Here is a 23,312-nt window from a genome sequence, read left to right on the forward strand (position 1 = left end):
GAGGGAGCCTGATTTACACTGTTGGGCCAATAAACAGAAAAAAAATGCAGAATTCCACCAGCCAAACAGCTTCTTGATGGAACAGAAGGCGGGGGGGGGGGGGGGGGGGCTGGTTGGCTTGGGAAAGTCCAGAGGGCTACCATGGAGCCAGGCTTCCAACACCCAGGCCATACAAAGCATCCTGAGCCCATGGAACTCACTGCCACTAGATCTTGCTTTATAAAAAATACGGCTGCAGATTCCTTGAGTTCTACAACAGCGACAGTTTCTTGATCTGTTTTGGTTGTAATGCAGACTCTCCAGCCCACGCAGCCACCCCCCCCCCCACAAAAGGCTGGTGGCTTCTTTGATAAACTGAGATGCAAGATCCCAGGCAATCTCCTAAACAGTGCTGCATTCACACACAAAACACTCTTCCAGGGTTAACTGAATCCCGATTTATAACACCCCTTTGCGCCCCTGCAGGTCCCCCTCCCCTCCTCAGGCTGCATTCCCGCAACAGGCTGTCCCGGCACGCAGTCGGCTCGCTTGGAATCCAGCGGGTCGTGCGAACGGGCTCTGGAAAGGCAGCCTCGCTCCACCGGTTCCGCCACGAACCCAGCGGCAAAGAAATCAGGGCAGCGGCCCTGGCCTCCCCCCCAGACAGGTCCGGTGCTTCCCCCTTCGGGAGCGCCGCCGTACCTGTGGCTCCTGCACGGCGAGGAGGGCTTCGCTCGGCCCGGCCCTCCTGGCTTCCAGGGCCGCCCTTGAATGCGGGGTGCCCCGTCAGGGAGGGGGAGGAAAGGGGGGGGGAAACAAAGGCTCGTCTCTTACCTGCGGGAGGCGAACTGCAGCCCCGCCCGGGTCCAGGTGCCGCTGCCCGGCCGCGGGAGCAGGAGCAGCAGGCAGCAGAGCCGCGGCCAAAGAGGGGCGCGCAGAGCCGGGCAGGGGGACCCTCGGCCCGCCGCCTCCATGCCTGTCCCTCGCGCGACCACCACCCCCCCGCGGATGGTCCAGGAACGAGAGGCAGAGGCGCCCCCGGGGGGGGGAGGAGGAGGAGGAGGAGGAGGGAGGAAGAGGAGGAGAAGGAAGAAAAGGGAGGAGGGGGTGGAGGAGGAGGAAGGCAGAGGAAGAGGAGGAGGAGGAGGAGGAGGAGGAAGAGAAGGGAGGAGAGGATGGAGGAGGAGGAAGAGAAGGGAGGAGGAGGAAGGCAGAGGAAGAGGAGAACGAGCAAGAAGAGGGGATCCGCTCGCCGTGTCCCGAGCTGCTCGGGCTGAGTCCAGGTTTCACCCGCGGGAGGGGCGCGTGCTGACGAGCGCGGAACCCGGAGGAGGAGGCGGCGGGCCAGAAGCCCCCACTTTAGAGCAGCGTGAAAGGGGAGGGGCGGACGCCAGCCCCTCCCTCCCTCCCTCCCACCCACCCGCGTCGCCCCTTCTTCTTTGGGCTCAATTGTACCGGTGGGTTGAAGGCTTATCCTGGCTTTTTCGAATAAACCCTTTTAACGGAAAGGATCACAAAACCCAGCTAGGCATCCGTCCACTCGGGACTCCGCGGGCTGCTTTCACACGCCACTCTTCGCCTCTCCGTTCCCAAGGAACGGGCTCCGTCCTCCAGGTGCCGGGTCCCCGGGACCCGCGGCGCACCCAAACGAAGGCTGGTTCATAGCCCCCCCCGCTCCCCCCAACTCAGCACCGCGGGGGGACCTAGATGACCCGCGGGGGGGGGAGAGGGAGGGGCTGCCGAACGGAGCGCACCGGCCGCTGGACGCCCCCCACCCCTCGGCTCCGGTTGACCGCCGTTAGCTGCCGATCGATGGCCAGAAGGACGGCCTGCCGTCGTCTCCCCCCCCCCCCGGTCACCCCCTCAAGCCCCCCCTCACCGACTTCCCGCCGCTCCAAGCCCCCTCCCCCAGCCGTCTGCCACAAGACACACCCCCCCGCTGCCCCCCACCAGCCGCTGCCTCTGCAGTGCCCCCCCACCTGCAAGCCCTCTCCCAGTCCTGCGACCCCTGCCCATAAGCCCCCACCCCATCCCTGCCCGTCCTGCCAGCTGACCCCCTCGCCAGTCGCTGCCTCTGCAGCCCACTCCAGCAAGCCCAGAATCCCCTCACCCCTTGGGCACCCTTGCAGTCCCGAGCACATAAGCCTCGGCCGCTAGACCGTCCAAGCTGCCACCCGGCCAGCCTGCTCCCCGTCCGGTAGCTCAGAACCGTCCCAGTACATGGGGCAGAGCAACCCTGCAGAGTCAGCCACGGCCCGGAACAGCCTTCTCGCTTCTGCTAAGCTTGTAAGCTGCCCTGAGTCTTCGGAGAAGGGCGGGATATAAATGGAATTAAAATAAATAAAAATAAAATAAATATATCGAACACGACAGGATGTTGTCTTATATGTTGCTGAGGAGTTGGTTTAATGTAGTGTAACCAAGTTTATGTTCTACAGTGCAGAGAAAGAAGTTGTGGTCTCGGGAGGTTATTGGTGGTTCTTTTGAATTACGATCCCGTAAGCAGGTCCCCTAATTAGGATGGGGGGAAGGAAGCGCTTTTTTTTTAAAAGGGGGGGGAACAGATCATGAAGGATATAAGGATACCGAAGGCTTTTGCAGAGCTGAAGGAAAGGAACAGTGCTAGGAACTAATTTAGAATGGGGGGGAAACGGTCTCTGGATTCAATATCAAACCCGGATGCTATTGGCCACCGATAATCCAGTCAGGGGTGAGAACCACAACAGGGGAAAAATCTTTGTAATTTTGCGTGGGAACTTTAGATCTAGCCTTGCTTTTGCTGCAACCACTATTCCTTAGTAAAAGAGCCTATCACTTCAACCAAATGGAGTCGAGAGTCTTTCTTTCCTAGGGCCGGGACCTGGGGCAGGTCTGACACCTTTATTTCTGGGAAATAGTCTTGAGCACAGGGAAGCACAAATAAGCATGGGTACATTGGCACACCGTGCGTTCTCTCAAAACACTCGGGAGACAAAGAACCAGGAGATCGCACAAAGTTCAGGTGGGAAATCAAAGAAGTTTTTAATGAGCCTAGCAAAACCTGCTCGTCACTAGACAACCGATTGCTCCGCACAACGGGTCAGAGACTCTGAACCAAAGCAGATCCATCCAACCCCCCTTAAGACACAGGGTTAAACGGCGAGAGTTTAGTCACAAGGGGAAAAGATTGCTATGAGGAATTAAACCCAAGCTGGTGCAACACAAGACAGGTTACAAATATGTCGCAAGCTGCTAAAAACAGCACAGAATCAGCACAAACTTTCATAGTGACGGTCGGGGTAAGGTCAAATCTCCTCTAGCCTCTGGGCTACTAGAACAGATGCACAGGGCCAAGAAAACAGCCCGAGGAAAGACTACTCAGGTGAGGAAGTCAAACAGCGGGCTGTCCCTCATGCCGGAGGTGGACGTTCACTTCTTTCGGCCCCCTCTCTCTTTGAGGGCCAAGTGAATCACTGACCCGCTGGTCATGTTGTAGTAAGCCAAGGAGTTGGAATCTTTGATGAAGATGCCCTGAAAGACACAAGACCGGTTTCAAGACCAAGGATTGGTTAGGAGTGACGTGAGAGCAGTATTCCAGGATTGGAGGGGCTGCCACAAAGAGGAGGGGGGGTGTCAACGTATTTTCCAAAGCGCCTGAAGGCACGACAAGAAACAAGGGGTGGAAACTGATCAAGGAGAGAAGCAACCTGGAATTAAGGAGAAGAAACTTCCTGACGGGGGGAACAATTAATCCACGGAACAGCTTTGCCACCAGAAGTTGTGGGTGCTTCATCACTGAAGGTTTATTTTTAAAAAAAATAAGAGACTGGATAGCCACCTGTCCGAAATGGTATAGTCTCCTGCTTGAGCAAAGGGGCTGGACTAGAAGACCTCCAGCATCCCTTCCAGCTGTATTCTGATTTAAGATCCCGATTAAAATGGTGCCAAAACCCAGAGTCACAACATAAAAAGCAGAACCAATGGAAATGGAACGGGTCCATTTCCAAGGCCTGCCTGCTGACTCACCTCATACTGGAGCTTCTGTTTCCCAGCGGGCATGCCGGTGGCCTCGTGAATCTTCACCTTGATAACGGAAACCTGCGGGCCAAAGGAAACGGGCCCCTTTAGCAGAAGACGGTACAACACCAGAGAGAGAGACGTTTCCGAACAAGTGAGGACAATCAACCAGTGGAACGGCTTGCCACCAGAAGCTGTGGCTGCTCCATCAGTGGAGTTTTTTTTTTTTTAAAAGGAGACTGGACATCCACTTCTCTGAAATGGTACGGGGTCTCCTGCTTGAGCAGGGGGTTGGGTTGGACTAGAAGACCTCTAAGGTCCCTTCCAACTCTATTCTGACTGACTGGTTCAGAGGCAACAAAGGTCCCCGGTATTTTTGCCACAATGGGCGGTTGACGAAACACCCAGACTCGACTGCATTTTTAAGAGATAGGAACTCCTCAACTTACAGCCATCCATTTAGTGACTATTTGAAGTTGCAAACGGTTTGGGTTTTCTCCAGGACTCAGATCAAGCCAGCTGGCTGGGGCCACAAAGAGTTGGGTTTAAAGCTACTTGCTAGTTGTATGGACTACAACTCCCAGAATCCCCTCAATCGCAATGTTGGCCAATATACATACCTGGTCGGAGAGGGGGAGGGTGAAGACCAGCACTTGGCCATTCAGCTTCCATTCCGTTTTGTCCTGCATGTTGGGCACCTGGACTTTGACGGTGACCGGACCCTGGGGGAGCAGAGACGAGAGCACAAGGCCCAAGAACAATCACTGGACTTGAGTTGAAATGGAGAGAGAGACATTTCTGGGCTCGTTTAGAAAGGGCTGGTTCCAACCGCCTCCTTATAGAAGCATTTCACAACTTAATGACTAAAACCGTGGGCTCGGTTACAGTCGTAAGTCGAGGACTGTCTGAATGGAACTTCTAACGCAGGGTTTCTGAAAAGCTTGGCTGGGCAATTCAAGGAGTTGAAGTCCAGACTTCCTAAAACGGGCCGAGCTTTTCAGAAACCCTGTCCTAAACTCGCTAAACTGGCCCCAAGGAAAGGACAGATTTACCACAAAGCGTGTCACAGGTAACCCTCGACTTACAACCGTTCATTTAGCGGCCATTCAAAGTTACGCCGCCACTGAAAAAGGTGACCGATGACATTTCTCGTATTTGGGACCGCTGCAGCATCCCCAGGGTCGCGTGATCAAAATTCAAACGCTTGGCAACCGACTCCTACTTGTGACAGTTGCGGTGTCCTGGGGGTCGCGTGATCCCCCTTTGCGACCTTAAACGTCAACGGGGGAAACCCGATTTGCTCAGCCCCCGGGCTCCTCGCTTAACAGCTGCCAGGATTCCCTTAACGGCTGTGGCAAGCAAGGCTGTAACATGGGGGCAAAGCTCCCTTAACTGTCTTGCTTAGCAATCGACACGCTGAGGTCGCTTTTGGTCGTAAGCCGAGGACTGCCTGCCCTGCATTAAGGGCACAGGTCTGCACCTTGTTTCTGCGCAGAAACTCCTCCTCCGGCATCAGATTCTCTTCGGACTTCAGTTTCTTAGAGGCCGGCTCATCGTCCATGGGAGGTGGGGGGTGAACTGGAGGCACGGGGGCCGGACCTGAGACAGGTGCTACTGGTGGAGCTGGAACAAAGGCTGTGGCAACAGAAACACTGGCTTGATAAGAGAACTGCAAGCAATATTTGGAAGGCAGCGGGGAGGGAGGGGTGGCGGGGGAGGGAGAAACAGGGCTGTGCAACGTCCCGAAGCAGAGGGGGAGTCAAATAGGGTGTTTAAAAGGTTATTTCCACGTCCGCTTCGGAATTAACGGACGGGCTCTTCCTCAGCCTCTTGCAAGAAGCAGGTCAGAAGAGGTCAGGTTAAGTGGCCCTTTTCTTCGGAGAGGCTACTGAGTTTTGCAAAGGGCTGCTGCTGCTGCTGTCACTGCTCCCGCAGGCAACAACGCAGGGGCCCAAATGCACACCCTGCGTCTGTAGGAATGACTACGGCTCTTCAAATGCGAGACCCATTGGACGCCCCTTGCTTTTAAGGAGGAGAAGACGCAAGACAAGGAGAAAAGGAAAGTGACCAGTCGTAGTTCCAAAGCAAAAAAAAAAAAGCTGCTGTTAACAATCAGGTCAGTTGAGCTGAAAAACTAAAGGGCCTGGCACCCCTCTCTTAGCCAAACACCACACAAGCCAGATACCCCATCGACCAAGAGCCTAAACTTCAGTCCCTCTAAAAACTTGGGTTTCGCAGGAGAAACAGGACGGTTAAATAAGAGGGAACGCCTCTAAGCACCCATGAGGTCCTTGCACATACGTATCGGGGGGGGGGGGTTTGGGCACATCACTGCGGCTGCGGCCCCCACTTTTTAACCAAACCGAACGGCAGACCCTCCTGTTTGTTACCTTAGTAAGCCAATCGTTAGCAGCTGCACAATGATTGTAGCAGTGCAACACAGCTCAGAGCAGATCTTTTTGCAAGGCCCCCTAGGATGGATCCCTCTGTGCTCCGGCCTTGGGCTCCCTCACAAAGTGGGTGGTCCAGCACCCAGGTTAGCATGCAAAACCACCCCCACCCCTTAGAAGAGCGGCAACAATCAGGCCAAGAAGCCTACAGGATCAGAAGTACTGACAGACAGACATCACAGTGAGGACTTGCCAGGGTCCCACCCGGGACAGACAGGAGAAGTGGATGCATGCAGATCAGAGCTGAACTGGAAGGTTAGCGATTAGCTGAGATCACAGTGACACTTAAAGAGGTTTACCTGGACTGCTGACCGGTCCCTGTCTGTAGCCTATATTGTAACAATTAAATATCATTAGTCAACTGCTTAGCTCAACCGCAGCCTATGATCATCAGAGAGCGCTAGTTTAATTTTTCATGCTTCAACCTGAAATGCAAATCCCACTCCGTTCATTCCCCCTGCACAAGGATGCTGCCAAACTCCGTATAAGCATTTATATACTGTTTATAGGCATTTATTTACTGTCATATAAGCATTTATGTACCGAATTCTAATGATTTAAGACGGGCAGTGTGCTTTTTTCCATACCAGTGGAAAACTCCCAGTGCCAAAAAAAAAGGAATAAGAAACAAAAATAGAATGGTGGACTGGATGAGAATAACAAGGTGTGTGCTAATTTTTGCAAAACAAGGTCCGTTGAGACCAAGGTTGGTAAATGCTGTCTGTGTGAATAAACTCTACTTTTTAGAGTTCTTTGGATAATAGAACAATGTGTAAAATTATTGTTGCCCAAAGCCTGATACAGTTATTTAAAAACAACCCAAAACAGAGGCGGCCCTGAAAGCAACTTAAGGAGAGAGCAAACATTCATTAAAGCATCACATCGAAAGGAACAGAGGGGGACCAAACAATATCTGAATGTAAATACTAAAGTCATTCGGTTTTTGGTTTTAATTACTGTTTGCCAACTAGGCCACAACTGGCGTGGTTCGTGTAAATCTGTACAATTTAAAACCACAATGCTCTATATGTACCCTTGTCAAGTCAGGATGCGGTTCGACTCTGGCTTAAGCTTAACATTTTGCATGAAAGTGGCCAGTAGGCAAATGTTGGCCCCCTCACAATTAAGAACATTTACTTTCGAGGCTCGTAACATTTTCTGCAGCGGTAAAAAAAAATTACATGGAATTTTCTAACGAAACTGTGGAGCCTTTTCAGAATGCAAGCATGCTTTTTTTTTTAAGTGACACCTTGTAATGTTCAATGCTGTTGTTGGGGGCACTGCAGGAGCTCTGAATGTTGGGAAGGATGTTACCTCCAGGAAGTCTTGAGAGACCTGGGATTCTAAGGACTTTCAGTATTTCCTACAATTATGGCTACGAAGAGGAGTCCACTCAGCACTGACCTGTTGGCACAATCATGGGAGGAGGCCGTGGGGCCATAATAGGTGGAGCTGAAGGCGGCATCGGAACAACATTAATCCGGGGGGCGTGGATGATTGGGGGCATTGGCGCTGCGATGACGGATCCTGGTGGTAAACGGACCACTGAAGTCATCGGGGGACGAGGCATGACTGGAACCGCACTTACGACGGTGGTGCGAATTGGAGGGGGCATCTACAATAGAATAGGAAGAAAACTTTATTGTCACGTTAAACGTACACTGGTCAGCATGCATTAAAATGAAACTGCGTTGCATTCAGCTCTCAGAAGGTAACCCTTATGCAGATACCCACAGAGAAACATCACAGTCTGGTTCAAATGTATACGCATACAGGGCGGGGGGGGGAGGAAGAATCCTGCGAATTTACGAGACAGATAGCATAAGGAACAAAGCTGTTGCAGAATTCAGTCGTTCTGCTGTAAATACTTCGAAACCTCCTCCCAGAGAGGAGCAACGGAAACTTCAGACCGCGAAGTGGGTGGGTGAGGTCTCTAACAAGGCTCCAAGCCCTTTGAAGGCAAACCAGTCTCAAGGTGGAGCAGTTGGAAAGGGACCAGACCAGAAACCAGGACATTCCTAATTTCACTTTGGAACAGAGGCTGGGTCGCCCTGGGCAAGCCCGAGGGGTTGTGGGGAAAATAGGGAGAGGGTACACAATGAGGGCAGGATATAAACCTAACCCTGCAAGCAGAGCGCTTACCGCGGGAGGACGGGGCACGGAGGCAATGGGCGGAGCGCTGGTGGGGATGTTGGGGGCCGAGGACATAGGGGGAGGCATGGGCATCTCGTTGGGTTTGCTCGGACCAATTTTCTCCTTTGTGTCGTCTTCTGGCACCAGCCCCTTGGCCTTGTGGATCGCCTCAATCTGCTCTTGGAGGGTTATGTTGGCCTGGGCTGCTTGTTGCGTCCGGGCCATGCTTCCCGAGTGGCCGTCCCAGGTCACCTGAAAGACACCGTGGGGCAAGGGTCAAGCACGGCCCCTCTGATTTCAAGCCAACAGCAGGCCAGGTGGGGAAGGGAAGACCCCCTCCTCTTGGCTACCCTGCCAGGAGCAGACCTTTTCTTCAGGCTTCTGGATCTCCTCTTCGCCGATTTTCTTGCCGATCGCCGTTTCTTCCACCCCAAAAATATCCGTACGGCGCTCGGCCAGCTGCTTCAAGCTGCTTTCAATATCCAGGCCTAAATGGACACACAAGAAGAAAAACGGCTTCAGTGGTTAGAATGCAGAATTGCAAGCTAATTCTGCCGACTGCCAGCAGTTCGATCCTGACCGGCTCAAGGTTGACTCAGCCTTCCGTCCTTCCGAGGTCGGTAAAATGAGGACCTAGATTGCTGGCGGCAAATATGCTGGCTCTGTAAAACCACTTAAGAGTGGGCTGTGAAGCAGTGTGAAGTGGCATATAAGTCTTAAGTGCTATTGCTGTAAGGATCGGTTGTCATTCCTTTTCCCCCCAGCATCGTCGTAACTGAATGGCTGCTAAATGAACGGTCGTTAAATAGAAGACTACCTGTAGAAGGTTCCTCATTTTTAAAAGTCCAAAGTATCCCAGGGACTAAGTTTGCTAGAAATAAATTTACAAATGTTCCGAACTTTGCAGGAGTCGTTTACAAGATCAATAGTCCAGGTTAATCAAATGCAAACTCTTTAAATAAGCACAGTGACAGCTGGTGAGGAGATGCTGGCTGGACTCACCTGGGGCGTACACTTCGTCATCTGTCTGCTTCTCCCGGAGAGAACGATCTCTTTGTTCTAACCAGCGGGGATCCAGAAGGCCGATACGCATGTGTTCCTGCATTTTGCTGGCAGGAATTTTCTCCCCAGTAATGGGGGAGACAAGATACTCATCCGCAGCTGGGGTTGGGGGAAGAGGCTTGGAAGCTGGAGGGAGCAGAAAAGGCGTAGGTTAGGAATGTTTTCTCCGGCTGTGGAGATCAAAATAAACCTCCAGGTAGATTAGTGTTGACTGGGGAATTCTGGGAGTTGAAGTCCACTCATCTGAAGGCAGGACAAGAGGCAACAGATGGAAACTAATCCAAGGAGAGAAGCAACCTGGAACTAAGGAGGGATTTCTTGAGAGTTAGAACATTTAATCAGGCTTGCCTTCAGAAGCTGCGATTGCTCCAACACTGGAAGCTTTCAAGAAGAGATTGGACAACATTTATCTGAAATGGTATAAGGTCTCCTGCTTGAGCAGGGGGTGGGACTAGAAGGCCTCCAAGGTCCCTTCCAACTTGGTGAAGCCTTGGTGGAGCAGTGGGCTAATGCCTCCTTAAGTTAACACCAGCTGTCTGCAATTATTGCAGGTTCGCATCCCACCAGGCTCAAGGTTGACTCAGCCTTCCATCCTTCCGAGGTAGGTAAAATGAGGACCCAGATTGTTGGGGGCAATTAAGCTGACTTTGTAATAATGCCGCTTGGGGGGGGGGGGCAAAAGCCCTAATAATAAGCAGGCATATACACAGAATGAAGGCTATTGCTAAGCACATCCATTTGTGCTTCTTAGATTGTAAGCCGCCCTGAGTCTTTGGAGAAGGGTGGGATATAAATGGGATTTTTTTAAAAAAACTTTGTTAATTCTGTTATCTTACAGTGGGGCCAAGGTTAAGAAACACTGACGTAGGCTCTGGACTTTAACCTTACCTTTCGGATCGTAATCTTTCCTGACAATGACTTGATCTGGAGTAGGGGGGAGCGGTGGGGGCATTGGAGTTTCTGGGGGTGGCGGCACCTTCTGGCTCTCATCTTCTTCATCGGAACCCTTTCACGTGTAAAAAGAGAAAAAAAAGGAAAGGAGAATAAAAAATAAAAAGAGGAGGGTGGCGGCTCAGGTCCGCTTCCAAGCCCTAAAGATCACTCCGTCTGATCTGCAGAGAGAGAGATCTGGAGGAAGCCCTCAAACTGCACCCCCAATTGGAGGGGGGGGGGCTGTTTTCCTCACTCACTTCGTCCATATCCTGGACTTGGGTGTCCTGGTCCAGCTGGGAAGGAGCCTCTTCCGCCTTCTGTTGCTTGTCATCTTCGTCGTCCGATTCCACCTCCATCTCCACCTCTTCGCTCTCCCCGAACTTCTCGTAGCGTTCCTGGATCAGGATCCGAGCGCCTAGTTCCTCGGGAGTGGTGGGAGGAGGAAAATTTCCTTCACCGGAAAAGAAGAGGAGGGGGAGAGGGGACGAATTCCTTGTTAATTACTTGTCTCTAGCCAAACGCCAAATCAAATCCTCAGAAAACATTAGTCAAAAAAGACTAAACGGTTTTGAGTAAGAAAGCAAAAAAAAGTTTGGGAGGCACTGGGTTGAGATCATGCCTGGTGGTTTTATTTTGGTTCTCTTATTATGTATTCTCCCTGTTTTATTGTTAAGCCACCAAGACTGATGTTAAAAAAAGTAAGGTGGCGGCTATATAAATTGAGCAAATAAATAAATTGGAGTACCCACGAGTCCTTTAACTATACACGCCGCATTGGTGAAGGTGAAGAGGGTCACAGATACACAGGAAGACGTATCTTTGAATCATAATTCAATCGTAATTCAAATCAGGATTTAAAAGCAAATTAACTTCAGTTTGAGAGGGGCTGACTGTTGTGAGTCAACTCTGATCTTGGTGACTCAGTGTATTCCGCAACGCCCCGCCCCGTTCAAAAGCCGGCGGGGACCGAAGGCAGAAAGCATGCTGGTCTAATGCCTGTTTTCACTTTCCTGGTTACCAGCAGGGGTTCCTGGCTGCCTCTGCATGCAGGGAGCCTCTGAAAAAAAACCCACGATGCTTTTGAAATGAGCAAGGGGGGGGACACGAACCTTGCTCCGAGGGCTGGAAATCCACCGTTTCCACCACCACGAAATCGTGCCAGTCGATCTGGGCGTAAGCCACACGTTCGCGCTCTTTCTCCTCCTCTTCCTTCTTCCGCTCACGCTCCTGAAACTTGGCCCACTCGACTCGGTAGCACGCCTGCAGGGGACACAGGGGCCAAGAAAACAGAGTCCTTGTGAGGGGAGGCCACAGGAAAAAAAACACTACCCTCCTTTTACAGGATTTGGGAAAGTTCCCCTTTTTCGTTAAAATTCAAGGAAGCCTTTGGAAGAGATCAAATTATACTTCTAAGTCAGCATTAGGCAGCATTAGCCTCTCTGGATCCAAACAACAAAAATGAAAAAAGAGTATTTCAATTGGCTGATATATTGAGGCAAGAAATAATGGAAACAGCAGGGTAGACTTTAAATAGGCATAAGCCTTTGGTAAAAAGAAACTCAAGGCTTCTCCTGTTCCCAAAAAATTATCAGAAAATGAAACAAAATCCTGAGCCTGCCCACAAGCACACCCATTTTATACCAAAATCCAGTTTTACTAATTCCTTCCCACCAAAAACCAACATTGAGTGTTGCACCCAGCTAGCAAAACAATGCTCTGCCTGAATGAAATTGGAGTAACGTTCTTATCTGGGACAGACGTTTTTAAGGACCTGAATGTTAAGAATCAAATTATACAAAAAATAGTAACAATCCTCAGTTACCTGATCTAAGACTTCTTTTGGATTTTCGGCTTCCTTCTTCAATTTTATAATAAGGCCCTTTGGTGGGATCAAGATCTGTAAAAACAGATTCATTTAATATTTCTCATGAAATTGATTCCATTTCTACCTTTTTTTTCTGCAAAAAAAAAAAATCCCCTTAAAAGAAAAGCCCCCTCGCATCCAAAGAGCATCACCTTGGTGTATTGCTCCACCAGTTTGGTGAAGTAATTGAAGAGGCTGTGCTGGGGACGCAGGAAGTCGAACTGATAGTTCCTCTGTTCCTTCTGCATCAGCTGGGTCAGGAACTGCCTGCCGTTGCGGGCCACAAACTGGGCGGTCAATTTCACCACATCCAGGTCAAAAGCCGAGATCGAGGGAGGATCCGCAATGAACTCAAATTCTGGTGGGGGCTCCTTTGGAACCACGGTTTCCTGAATCACCTGGGCCTGGACCTGCAGAAAACAAGAGACACAGAACTCCGGTTCTCTCTTCACAAATAGTATTTAAATTACTGATTGCGTTTCTACACTGTCCGTCTCAACCTAAGTGACGGGGTGGTTTTCGACGACATAATAAAACGTTCAAAACAGATTACGATGGGGTTGGCCAGCAGGTTAAAACTTGCAAAGCAAAAGTGGAATTCAAAGTTAAAACATCCAAAAGGCTAAAAAAAGCCGACAAGGCAGAAACCCCTTCAAGCCATCAGCCATTCCCTAAAGTTGCACCCCGCTCTTATGCCCCCACGCCAACGGGCAGAACCAGGCTTTTTACACACCGCTGGGAAACCAGAAGGGTGCGGGTTCGCCTCGCCTCGGAGGATAACATGTTCTAAAGGGAGGGTGCAACAGCAGAGACCCCACCAGTTGGGATTTCTTAGAAACCCTTATGTTTGGCAGTACCTTCCCAGGAGACATGAGAAAAGTCAAGAGAAGCTGTAAGCTTTTATCACAAAGGAAAGAAAGAAGCTGCACGAAGAGATGAAGCCCGTTTTACCTTTTGGGGAAGTTGCTGCTGGGCCGTCTGCTGAGCCTGCATAACCTTTGGGATCGCCGCCGAGGGTTCCTGCGCCTTCCCTTCCTTGAACTCGTTGACCTTGTGGCGGTAGTAGGCATGATAAGGATCGTTGGGGTTCAGGAAATTAAACTTGGGGTTGTTTATTTCATTCTGGCGGATCCGAGCTTCAAATTCAGGGCCGTTTCTGGGAAAAGTCAAAAACCAAAATGTTGCTTGGAAGCCACTGAAGCCAGCAGATCCCGTCATCTCGAAACAAGGAGTGCCGCCACGCATATCAAACTCAAAACATTTCAAGCCCAAAAATCACCGAGCTATTCTGAGCCTGAAAAAAACCCCACATTTACAACTTATTTTGCATCCAAGATGGGAGACGGTTTCCAGACGCTTCCAGAATAGTCCAGAACAGCATCAGAATGTTTTGTGTGTCTCATCAGCCATTCTTACCCCAAGGCAAGGCAGTCTGAGTTTAAAATCAGTTCTGAAACATTTCAGACTCTGATCAGAAAGCGAATTTTACCACTAAGAGTTCTTAGAGCATGAAATCCAGATGGCCTCCCTCTCTCTGGTGTTTTGTAGGGCGGTGAAGACCTGGCTGCTCCCATGCCTTTGGCAAGCGTACGTTTGTCCTATCTGACTCTTGTCATCCTTGCCATCTTTTACTTATTGCATTTTTTCTTTGTTTTTACTTTGAGCTACCCAGAATTGTTGGGCAACATGCAAATCTAATAAATGATAATAATAAGCCCCAGTTCCATCTACCAGAAGTGGCCCAAAGTCTCTCTGCTCTGTGCTGCAAGCAGAATTTATTTCAGGAGCTTCATCTAGGCTTTCTCACCTGGCCACGAAACTGGCTGTCTTGTCCACAATATTTCTAACCTCCGGTGGTGGATATATAATTCCCACAATAGGTTTGGCAGGTGTGGTCTCTTCCTTTGGTTCATCTTCTGGCTGTATGGAGACACGAGAAAACATAATGAGGGCTTTCAGCATTAGCTCAGGGGAAGAAACGAGGCTTTCTCTAAGAGCTGAAAAGGTGCTGTGGGACAGGTAGCGTAACAGGGCAGTTTGGAGAATGAACCATTTAAAAAGTCCTTCCTTCCGTCATCAAATTCCTAGGCTGTCAAAAGCAAAATACAATTAGTCCTCCACTTACAACTATTTGTTTAGTCTGCCTTTGCTGTAACTTTTTACAGCAGCAAGGGGGAAAAAAGTGACTTATGAGCACTGCAGCATCCCCATGGTCAAAATTCAGGTGCTTAGCAACTGGCATGTATTTATGACAGTCGAGCTGTGCCAGGGTCATGTGGTCACCATCTGTAATATTCCCAGCCAGCTTTCAACCAGCAGTCAATGGGGAGGCCGCGTTTACTTAACTTCCTGATTCACTTAACCACCACCTTTTTGCTTAACTGTGGCAATAAAGTCATAAAATGGGGCAAAGCTTACTTAACAACTGTCTTGTTTAGCGATAGAGATTTGGGTTTAATTGTGGTTGCATGTCACTGCACTCTTCAGTTTCTCTGCCCCTACAACCCTCGTCCCTTGCCTTCATTTCCTATCCAAGCTGGCTGGGGACGATGGGACCTGCAGCCCTATGGGAGGGCAGAGCTGCAGGAAAAGCGATTTTGCAGCACCCTTTCACCACTACAACTCCCAGGATACACCGCGCCTCTCGCTAAGCACTCTGGGAGGAAGCCTCGCTCGCCCCCCCTCCTCTCAGAGGGGCGGAGGCCGAGAAGCGGAGGGAGGAGGGAAGGGGGGGTGGGAAACTCCTCAACCCCGACGAAGGCGAAAGCTCCAAAATCACCTGCTTGGCTTCCGGAGGGGCTGGCTGGGCGGGCGCCATGGCCTGCACCGGTCCGGCCGGCATGGCGGCACCGAGGAGGCTCCGAGCGAAACCCGACGGATCAAAACCTCGGGGATAAAATGGCGGACGCAGCCAGAGTGCGCGCGCACACAAGGCGCCCGCTCCGCCTCTGGAAGGAGGTGGAGCCTAGAAAGAAGCGGCGCCTGCGCACAACTCTTGGACACGTCGGGCACCATAGAGGACGTGGGTAGAGCGGCCCCTTTTTCTTTCTTTTTTTTTTTTTGCGGACGGGGTGAGGAAGACCTTAGCCAGCATTCGAAAGGGGGCGGGGCCTCGAGCCGCGCGTGCGCCGGGGAGGCTTACAGGGGGTTGCCATGGCAGCGGAGGCCTGCGCGACGCCTGGCGAGAGCCGGCGGCGGCTGCTGCTATTTGGCAGGTGGGTCTTCCCCCCGCCCCCGTGGACCCCCTCCCCAGTTTTTAGTTGGGAGGAGCCTTTGGGAGGCAGGGAGCCCATAAGTCTCGGCTGCTCTGGCGAAGGGGGGGGGGTTCTGCAGCATTGGGGAAGAGTGCCTCTGGGCATGGGCAGAGTGCCTTTTGCTTTCTCTCTCTCTCTCTCTCTCTCTCTCTCAATGCGAGGAAGCACCAGGCTTCATTGCATCAGATGCCCACTTCTCACCCTTCCTATATAACCCTTTAAGCGCCTATGGCATGTTTTTGTCAGATTTTCAAATGCACGCACGAAAGGCGTGTTTCTTATGTCGCGTCATGAAGTCCTTCTTGTTCACTAAGCAGAAAATCCTCCTGCAATTAAGCAGCAGAGATTTGCCTCTCAATGGGGGGTGTTATCCACCCTTGGCGTGTCTCCTGGGTCTTTACAGTAGAGCATTCAGATCTAATAAATCTAACCACTCTTTTCAGTTTGGGCTTTTGTTTAATTAGCGTCAAGACGTTGTGTTTCTAAAGCCCCCTTCTTGTAAATAAAACAATGTAGACAACCTTGTCAAGCGAGATCTGATCAACAGAATGCCTGTGTTAGAACCGACAAGCGCCTTGCCACATAAGATTGGTGCATCTGACAACCTGAGAAATTTGGGGGTTGGGGGTGGTTGTTGCTAAATGAGAGGCCATGGCACCCAAATCCACCTGGCTGAACACACCTGGGAGCTGAGCTCTGCAAAGTCCCACCCACCTGGCTTGCTTTTCCTGTGCTCTAGTTAGCCATTGCCATGCCAGTTTTCTTACACGAATTGCTTCCCGCCAGGAACATCTGTCTGAAGAAGACTCCAGCGCTTTTCTCACGGTTCAAATGACATCGGGGCGGGGGGCAACATGGTGAGTTTGTTGGTTAACAGAAACTGCATGGAAAGCTTGCGGAAGGACATCACGGATCTCCAAGGGACGGTCATCAGCGTGTTTTCCCACGTTGGAGCCGTGCGCTTTCCTTCCTGGAAATTTCCAGATAAAGTGTCCTGTGACTTAGACTTGGTGGCTTTGATGGGACAATATGACTTTCTCGAGAATGACCCGGAATTTACACAGCAGTCTCATGTGGTTCTTCTGGAACTAGTGATTGACAGGTAAGCTTATATCTGTTCCTGCAACTTTCGCTTTTTCTTCTTTGGGGCTAAGCCTCGGTGAATGCACTGGAGCCTTGCTTCTGGGTAAATACGTGTGCGACTCGTTTGGAGAGATTCTTTGAGAATCTTCAGTTTCCTCCTACTGTTTTGTTTTTATATTGTCTGGCCTATCTTGAGCCACCTAGAGTAATTTGGAGTCAAGGCAATATGAAATTGAATAAACAATAGCAATAGCCCTTAGACTTACATACCGCTTCGCAGTCCTTTACAGCCTTCTCTAAGAGGTTTACAGAGTCAGCCTCTTACCCCCCCCCCCCAACAATCTGGGTCCTCATTTTACTGACCTCAGGATGGAAGGCTGAGTCAACGTTGAGCTGCTGAGACTTGAGCTGCCGACAATAGGCAATCGACAATAGGCAATCGGCAGAATTAAGCCTGCAATACCACGGCTCCTAATTTTTGTACAGGGGTAATAAATTGACCTGTTATTCCCCCTACAAATGCTGATTACATTTCTTTTCCCATGATTTTTTTTGGGAAAAAAAACATTGTTTCTCCTGCAATGTGTTGGGCTTCCTTAAGGAAGGAGCAGTGGGGCATGGATTTGCCATGAAATGAAAAGAAGATTTTCTTTTGGTTCCCCCAAAGGCTTCTGTTGCTGCTCCAGAGCTTCACAGGATACACCGAGAGCCTCATGAGCGAGGAAGCAGTGCCCTCATCCAGGGTGGTAGGACCCTCCATGTCTATTGGGCTGGCTGTAAGGAAGTACTGGAACAGCATGCTGAAACTGGGTGCTCTTTATCAACAGCTGGTGGCTGAGGTAGGCAAAGGTGTGGTGTTTTTTTTTTCTTCCCCTTGGAGTTTCTCCTCTGAATTTCCACAGGCCACACCCAGGGATGAAGCCGAGAAAAAAACTTCCCCTGATGCCCTCAGACAATATGATCCATCCAGCCTCATTGCTGCGGTTACTTACAAGCGTTGCTACCACTGCGGCCTGTTCACACATTTGCTGAGCTATAATATAATCCTGGTTTCTTGGGGTAAAAGCCAATTAGTGGGTTTGTGCAAAGCCTAAGCCGAAACCAAAAAAAAACACCAAACATCTGATGGGTTAAGCACAACATGCAAATTTAGTTGTGAGGTTCGATTGCTGTTGCATGCCGTTTGTCGGTTGTGAGGGCTGACATAGAAGCAGGGTTGTTGTTTCCCCCCCCCCTAATAATCTGGTCAAATACTCCGAAGTTGTTTTATCCACGACATCAGCTCCCGGACTATTTTAATTCTTTTCCTTTGTTCTTTTGCCCTACCCTCTCCTCGATTTCACTCTGAGTGACTTCGTGCCAGGTGATTTCTCAACACTGGCGTCACGAATGTATTATTTATATCCGTTAATGCACCGCACGCAAAGTAAAAGTTTCTGCTAAGAGGCCAATGACTCCCCCCCCTTTCTCTCTCTCTCTCTCTCTCTCTCTCTCTTTTGTGCCTAGAAAAAATATAACAAAGATGCTTCTAGTCTAAAAAGTTCCTTCCGGGCCACGAAAGCTGAGAACGAGCGTTTGAAAAGTGCCTCTCCTGAGTCGGATGTGAGTTTGCCCGGCTTTCAATCTTCCCTTTTAACCTCTTCCGCTGGCAGCAGGCTGCTGGACAATGCCCTCAGTGCCCGCTCGGATCTTTCCGTTCATCTGCCTGGCCGGAGTGTCCACTCCCAGACAATTGAGACCTCTCTGGTGCCCTGCGACGCGTGCGAAAGCACCCAGGTCAGCCTGCAGGAAGTGGGAAAGGCCGTCATCGACATCTGCAGCACCCTGAACATCTCCTCTTCCTTGGGAAAGTTCCTCAAGATGGTGGAGGGAAAACTGGGGGGCAGGCTCCTCACAGCCAAGGATGTCAGCTACTGGGCCGCCGAGCAGAGCAAGGACCTTTCCCGCATCAGCAAGCATATCCAGATGCTGATGGGACTCATCAACCCTTTGAAGGGAGAATTGGAAGAGTTTGAGAGGCAGAAAAACGAGCTGAAGAAGCAGCTGGAGAACCTGGATGGTTGTCTGCAAAAGGAGAAAGAGGCCAAGAAGCAACAGAGGGAGGAGACCGAGCAGCTTTTACAGAAAAAGGAGAGGGAAAGCCAGCAGCTGATGGCTCAGCTGCAGAAGGCGAAGGAAGAGCTTGGAAACCGTGAATATCTCTCTCGTCTCTCTCTTTTTTTTTAAGCCCCACTTTTGCCGCTGATGCCAGCTGAGGCACGTAGGTTGGCAGGCCAGCTGTTCTCCAGTTCTGGCTCTTGCAGAACGACTTGTCCCTTCTTCGAGAGGGAATGCCCTTTAACGGGGCCCATTGGAGGATCCAGACCCCCATTCCAAACCTGCAGCTCCTTTCCCAGCACTCGACATCCAGTTTTAAATTTCCCAGAAGCCGAGGTGATGTTGGGAGCATCCGAGAACAGCTGGCAATGCTCAGCAGGGCTTCCTTTAATTGTCAGCCTCCCAAAATCATCCTTTCAGAGCGCGGCGGGAGGCGTGTGTGGATTTAACCATTAAATAAAAAGGACCGGCATTTCTCCGTTTCTCAGGCCCCGCTTCAGAAACGTTCCTCTCTTTTCGGAACAGCTGCTCCTCTTAGTTGGTTTCAGTGTGTAGCTCTCCTAAAGAGTCTTCCGTGTGGCTTCTTTCAGGAGCCGTTTCTTTGGAGATGAATCTCTCCACCTTGAAGGAAAAGCTTCAGGTACAGGAAAGCACCATCCAGGAACTGGGTAAGGACAACTTGCACCCTGAATTTAGATGGTGTTTCCAGTTGAAAACTTCTTTTTTTAGCACCGTAGTAATGTTGAAATAGGGACGCGGTGGCTCAGTGGGTTAGAACACTGAGCTTGTCGATCAGAAGGTCGGCAGTTTGGCGGGTCGAATCCCGAGTGCCGCGTAACAGAGTGAGCGCCTGTTACTCGTCCCAGCTTCTGCCAACCTAGCAGTTTGAAAGCATGTAAAAATACAAGTAGAAAAATAGGGACCGCTACGGTGGGAAGGTAACAGCATTCCGTGTGCCTCTGGCGTCTATAGTCATGCCGGCCACATGACCACGGAGACGTCCTTGGACAAGCGCTGGCTCTTCGGCTTTGAAACGGAGATGAGCACCGGCCCCTAGAGTCGGAAATGACTAGCACGCATGTGCAGGGAAACCTTTACCTTTACCTTAATGTTGAAATAGGGCCATATCCTTAAGGCTGCAGTCCAAAGCACCCTTACTTAAACATTTGAGTTTAACCTAATGGGCAACATCTGCAATCGCTGTTGCACCTAAACATCTAAAACAGATGAAGAACAGTTGCAAGAACTGGGCATGGCTAATCTAGTGAAGACAAGGACCGAGAGGGTAGCGGGGGGGGGGGGAACACGATAGCAGTCTTCCAATATTTGAGGGGCTGTCGCAGAGAGGAGGGCAACCTATTCGCCAAAGCACCCGAAGGCCAGACAAAGGGACAAGGGATGGAAACTCGTCAAGCAGAGGTTCAGCCGCGAAATGAGGAGAAATTTCCTGAGAGCTAGAACAATCCACCAGCTTACCTTCAGAGGTTGTGGGTGCTTCATCACTGGAGGCTTTCAAGAAGAGACTGGACCGCCACTTGACAGAAAAGGTCTAAGGTCTCCTGCTTGAGCAGGGGGTTGGATTAGATGACCTCCAAAGTCCCTTCCAACTCTTTTGTTATTCTAAGGCTAAAACGTATGTAAGGCCTCAGGAGGGGGTCCCCCAGGGAGCTGAAATAAACCCCTCAGCTCCTGAACTGCTGTGCCTTTCACAGAACAGGCCAGAAAGGATTTGCAGCAGGAGATGGAGTCCAAGATGGTGGACAAGGAGGAGGTGGACAAACGGGAGGAGCAACTGGAAGCCCTCGGCAGCCAGCTGGAGAGAGTGAAGCAGCAGTTGAACTGGACCAGCCTGGAACTCAACAAAGAGAGAGCCAGAGGGGCTAGCATGCTGCAGCACCAGGAGGTGAGAGGGGGCAGCGGTGGGCCGGAGAGGCTGACCAAGGAGGAGGTGTGTCCTTCCCCTTCCTTTTCCCCCAGGAAACTGTAAGTTAGGCTGGGAAATGGAAGAAGGAATGAGAAGCCCCCTTCTGTCTCCATGCCCAGAAAAGCAGGTGAGGGGTCCACGAGGTCAATGTGGGAGAGACTTGAAAGCTCTTGGAAGCTTTCTTGAAGCCCACGGTCAGCCAGGAGCTCTTAGCTGGCAAGGTGAAGGTGGCCACTTTTCCTGGCATTTTGGCCCCATCGTGAGCTTCCCAACTCTCCCTGCAGTCCCTCCAGGCCAAACAACAGACTCTAATGCAGCAGCTGGACAGCCTGGACCAAGAATGCGAGCAGCTGAAGACCAGCCTGGCTGACGGGGAAGACGACCGGCAGACGATGAGAGAGCGGCTGAAGGAGCTCCAGGAGGAAAAGTGGGAGATCCAAGGCCGGCTGGAGGCCCAGAAGGTCTGGGGGGATGGCAGTGGGGTAGGAACCTCAGCCAGAGCAGAGCAGGTGCCCCTTGGCCCAGTTTGGATTGTGCCCTTTCCGACAAGGGAGAAAGCACAGGATGAAAGAGGGCCCTGAATCACACCCAACCTGCAGAAGAATTTGCCCGGTTCTCAGCCTGCCAGCCAAAGAGCATAAAAGGTTTGCTCTAATTCAGCTCATTCTGCCCGCCGTCAGGGGTTCGATCCTGACTGGCTCAAGGTTGACTCAGCCTTCCCTCCTTCCCATATGGGCCAAATGAGGACCTAGATTGTTGTGGGCAAGAGGCTGGCTCTAGTAAACCTGCTTAGAGGGCTGCGAAGCCCTGCGCATAAGTAAGCCCTAAGTGCTGTTGCCACCCTTTAAATCCCATCGCTCGCTAGTTGCGAGGCTAGGCTTAGTTTCCCTCTCCCCGTAGGACTTCTGCTGTAGAGTTCAGAAAGCTTGCGAGATGACCACCACCGCTCTCTCCACCCAGAAGCTTACCGAGAAGCTGAAGCAGGAGAAGCAGAGCTTGGAGCAGTCGGCCTCCGACCTGCAGAGGACCATCTCTGAGCTGGGAGAGCTGATCCACGAGATGAAGGAGAAGGAGAAACTCTTGGTCTTCTTCCCAGACCTTCACGTCCCCGTCGAGACCCAGTTTGAAAGTAAGGCCCGGGGTGGGGGCCTGAAGCAACTTACCAACGAAGCCCCACCATCTGGATTCCCCATCCCACCTTCTCCCCCACCGGAGGCTACTCTGGGTTAACCCAGCAACCTCCTTTGAACTGCAACGGCATACGGACAGATTTAACCATCGTTTCCACTGGGAAAAGGCGACTGTCCTAGACCAGGCCGAGTCCCACCCAAAACGCCCGGTTTGCCTCTTTGCAGTCTCCGGGAATGTCATGGAGGACATGGGGAAACAGCTGCAGGCCAACAACATCCGCATCAGCATTCTGGAGGAAGAGAACTCGCGTCTCCGAAACGCCATAGGCAAAATGAAAGAGCCGCCCCAGCAGGAGATGCAGAAGGTAGAGGGGGGTCCCCAAGGGGGGGAGGGAGGGGCAATCAAAAGGCACCAGACTTATCAGCCGTTTGGCCAGCGGGTCATGAGAAAAAAAAAACCATTGCTCCTAACTCTGTACTATTTCAGACAAGTGGCTGTCCGGTCTCTTCTTAAAAGCCTCCAGTGATGGAGCATCCACCACCTCTGGAGGCGAGCCGTTCCACTGGTTAATTGTTGCCAGGCCATTTCTCCTGCAATCTGCCTCCCGTTCCCATTAAAACCCGCGCGGAGGACTTCAGAAGGATATCTCCCCCGCGCGCGTTTGGGTAGCAGGGTTCCCGTCTGATCCCTTGGGAGAAATCCTCTCTTTTTTGAGAGCTGGCGCGGAGTCTCTCCTTCCCAAACGCTCAGCCAGATGTGAATTCCAAAGGAAATCCATTTGTTCCCCCAGCTGCTCTCCGCCCCGACCCGAAAAGATCCGTCTGGCCTCCGTGCAGAGTGTCAAGAGAAGCGCCTTCCTCCCGTCTCTTAGGATACTGACCGCCTAACCGGGAATTCCTCTCTCCGTAGTTTGTACTTCCAACCCAGCTCTGGATTCGGTCTGCCGGAAAAGCCGGGCCTCAGGACAGCGCGATGCCACCTCCCGTGGGGTGAGTGGGCTGGCCCGAAGGGATCCATTTTGGAGGGGGGGATTGGTTTAGAAATGGGGCAACGGGCTCTTCTTCCAATGGCGTCTCTGATTTCTCCTTTCGCAGGGACCCCACAGGGACCGGCGTTCAGGGACAGGCCTCCAGGCCCCCGACTAATAGCGGCAGCGGGGGAAGCGCCTCGCGAAACAGGCCTCCGAAACACCCCCTCGCCTACGCGCCTGCCCCCCAATGGACTTCCGGCCCCCAGCCGCCCAAGGCCGCCTTGGGCCCTGCTCCCTTCAATCTTTTCTACAAAGAGGCAGTCAGCAGCCCTTACGGCCCAGCCAAAGGGAGAGGCCGTTGTCCACCCCCGCCAGGCTATTGTACCCACAACCACCAGAAATAAAAAAAGAGAAGCGCACTCAGGAGGACTCCGGG

General features: G+C 51.4%; 3 protein-coding genes across 4 annotated transcripts; 2 read left to right on the forward strand and 1 right to left on the reverse strand.

Moving 5' to 3' along the window:
* Positions 1–2,975: 2,975 nt before the first annotated feature.
* SF3A1 (splicing factor 3a subunit 1) lies at positions 2,976–15,319 on the reverse strand. The gene is made up of 17 exons (XM_081339099.1): positions 15,197–15,319; positions 14,225–14,337; positions 13,369–13,573; positions 12,570–12,827; positions 12,376–12,450; positions 11,663–11,813; positions 10,811–11,004; positions 10,509–10,626; positions 9,561–9,746; positions 8,925–9,046; positions 8,568–8,810; positions 7,830–8,040; positions 6,725–6,754; positions 5,456–5,610; positions 4,596–4,697; positions 3,985–4,056; positions 2,976–3,489 (listed from the first exon to the last, which is right to left on the reverse strand). The coding sequence occupies exons 1-17, from the start codon at positions 15,257–15,259 to the stop codon at positions 3,388–3,390; spliced, it is 2,400 nt and encodes a 799-aa protein (XP_081195225.1). The 5' UTR covers positions 15,260–15,319; the 3' UTR covers positions 2,976–3,387.
* Positions 15,320–15,574: 255 nt separating this feature from the next.
* CCDC157 (coiled-coil domain containing 157) lies at positions 15,575–19,423 on the forward strand (the record flags this gene model as incomplete). Of its 2 annotated transcripts, XM_081339100.1 has the most annotated exons (4): positions 15,575–15,632; positions 16,458–16,773; positions 17,422–17,593; positions 18,261–19,423. In XM_081339100.1, the coding sequence occupies exons 2-4, from the start codon at positions 16,526–16,528 to the stop codon at positions 18,978–18,980; spliced, it is 1,140 nt and encodes a 379-aa protein (XP_081195226.1). In that variant the 5' UTR covers positions 15,575–15,632; positions 16,458–16,525. The 2 variants fall into 2 exon arrangements, with proteins under 2 accessions (XP_081195226.1, XP_081195227.1); XM_081339101.1 differs by lacking the exons at positions 17,422–17,593; positions 18,261–19,423 and having other exon boundaries at positions 16,458–16,777.
* A 65-nt stretch (positions 19,424–19,488) lies between these two features.
* On the forward strand, positions 19,489–23,289 carry LOC308674537 (coiled-coil domain-containing protein 157-like). The gene is made up of 7 exons (XM_081339102.1): positions 19,489–19,519; positions 20,569–20,754; positions 21,060–21,257; positions 21,676–21,904; positions 22,131–22,270; positions 22,816–22,895; positions 23,001–23,289. Exons 2-7 carry the CDS (start codon positions 20,593–20,595, stop codon positions 23,278–23,280), a joined length of 1,089 nt encoding a protein of 362 aa, XP_081195228.1. The 5' UTR covers positions 19,489–19,519; positions 20,569–20,592; the 3' UTR covers positions 23,281–23,289.
* The last annotated feature ends 23 nt before the right edge of the window (positions 23,290–23,312 follow it).

Source organism: Vipera berus, assembly GCF_964194415.1.
Source record: "Vipera berus genome assembly, chromosome: 14".
In the NCBI taxonomy this organism is placed as follows: Eukaryota; Metazoa; Chordata; class Lepidosauria; order Squamata; family Viperidae; genus Vipera; species Vipera berus.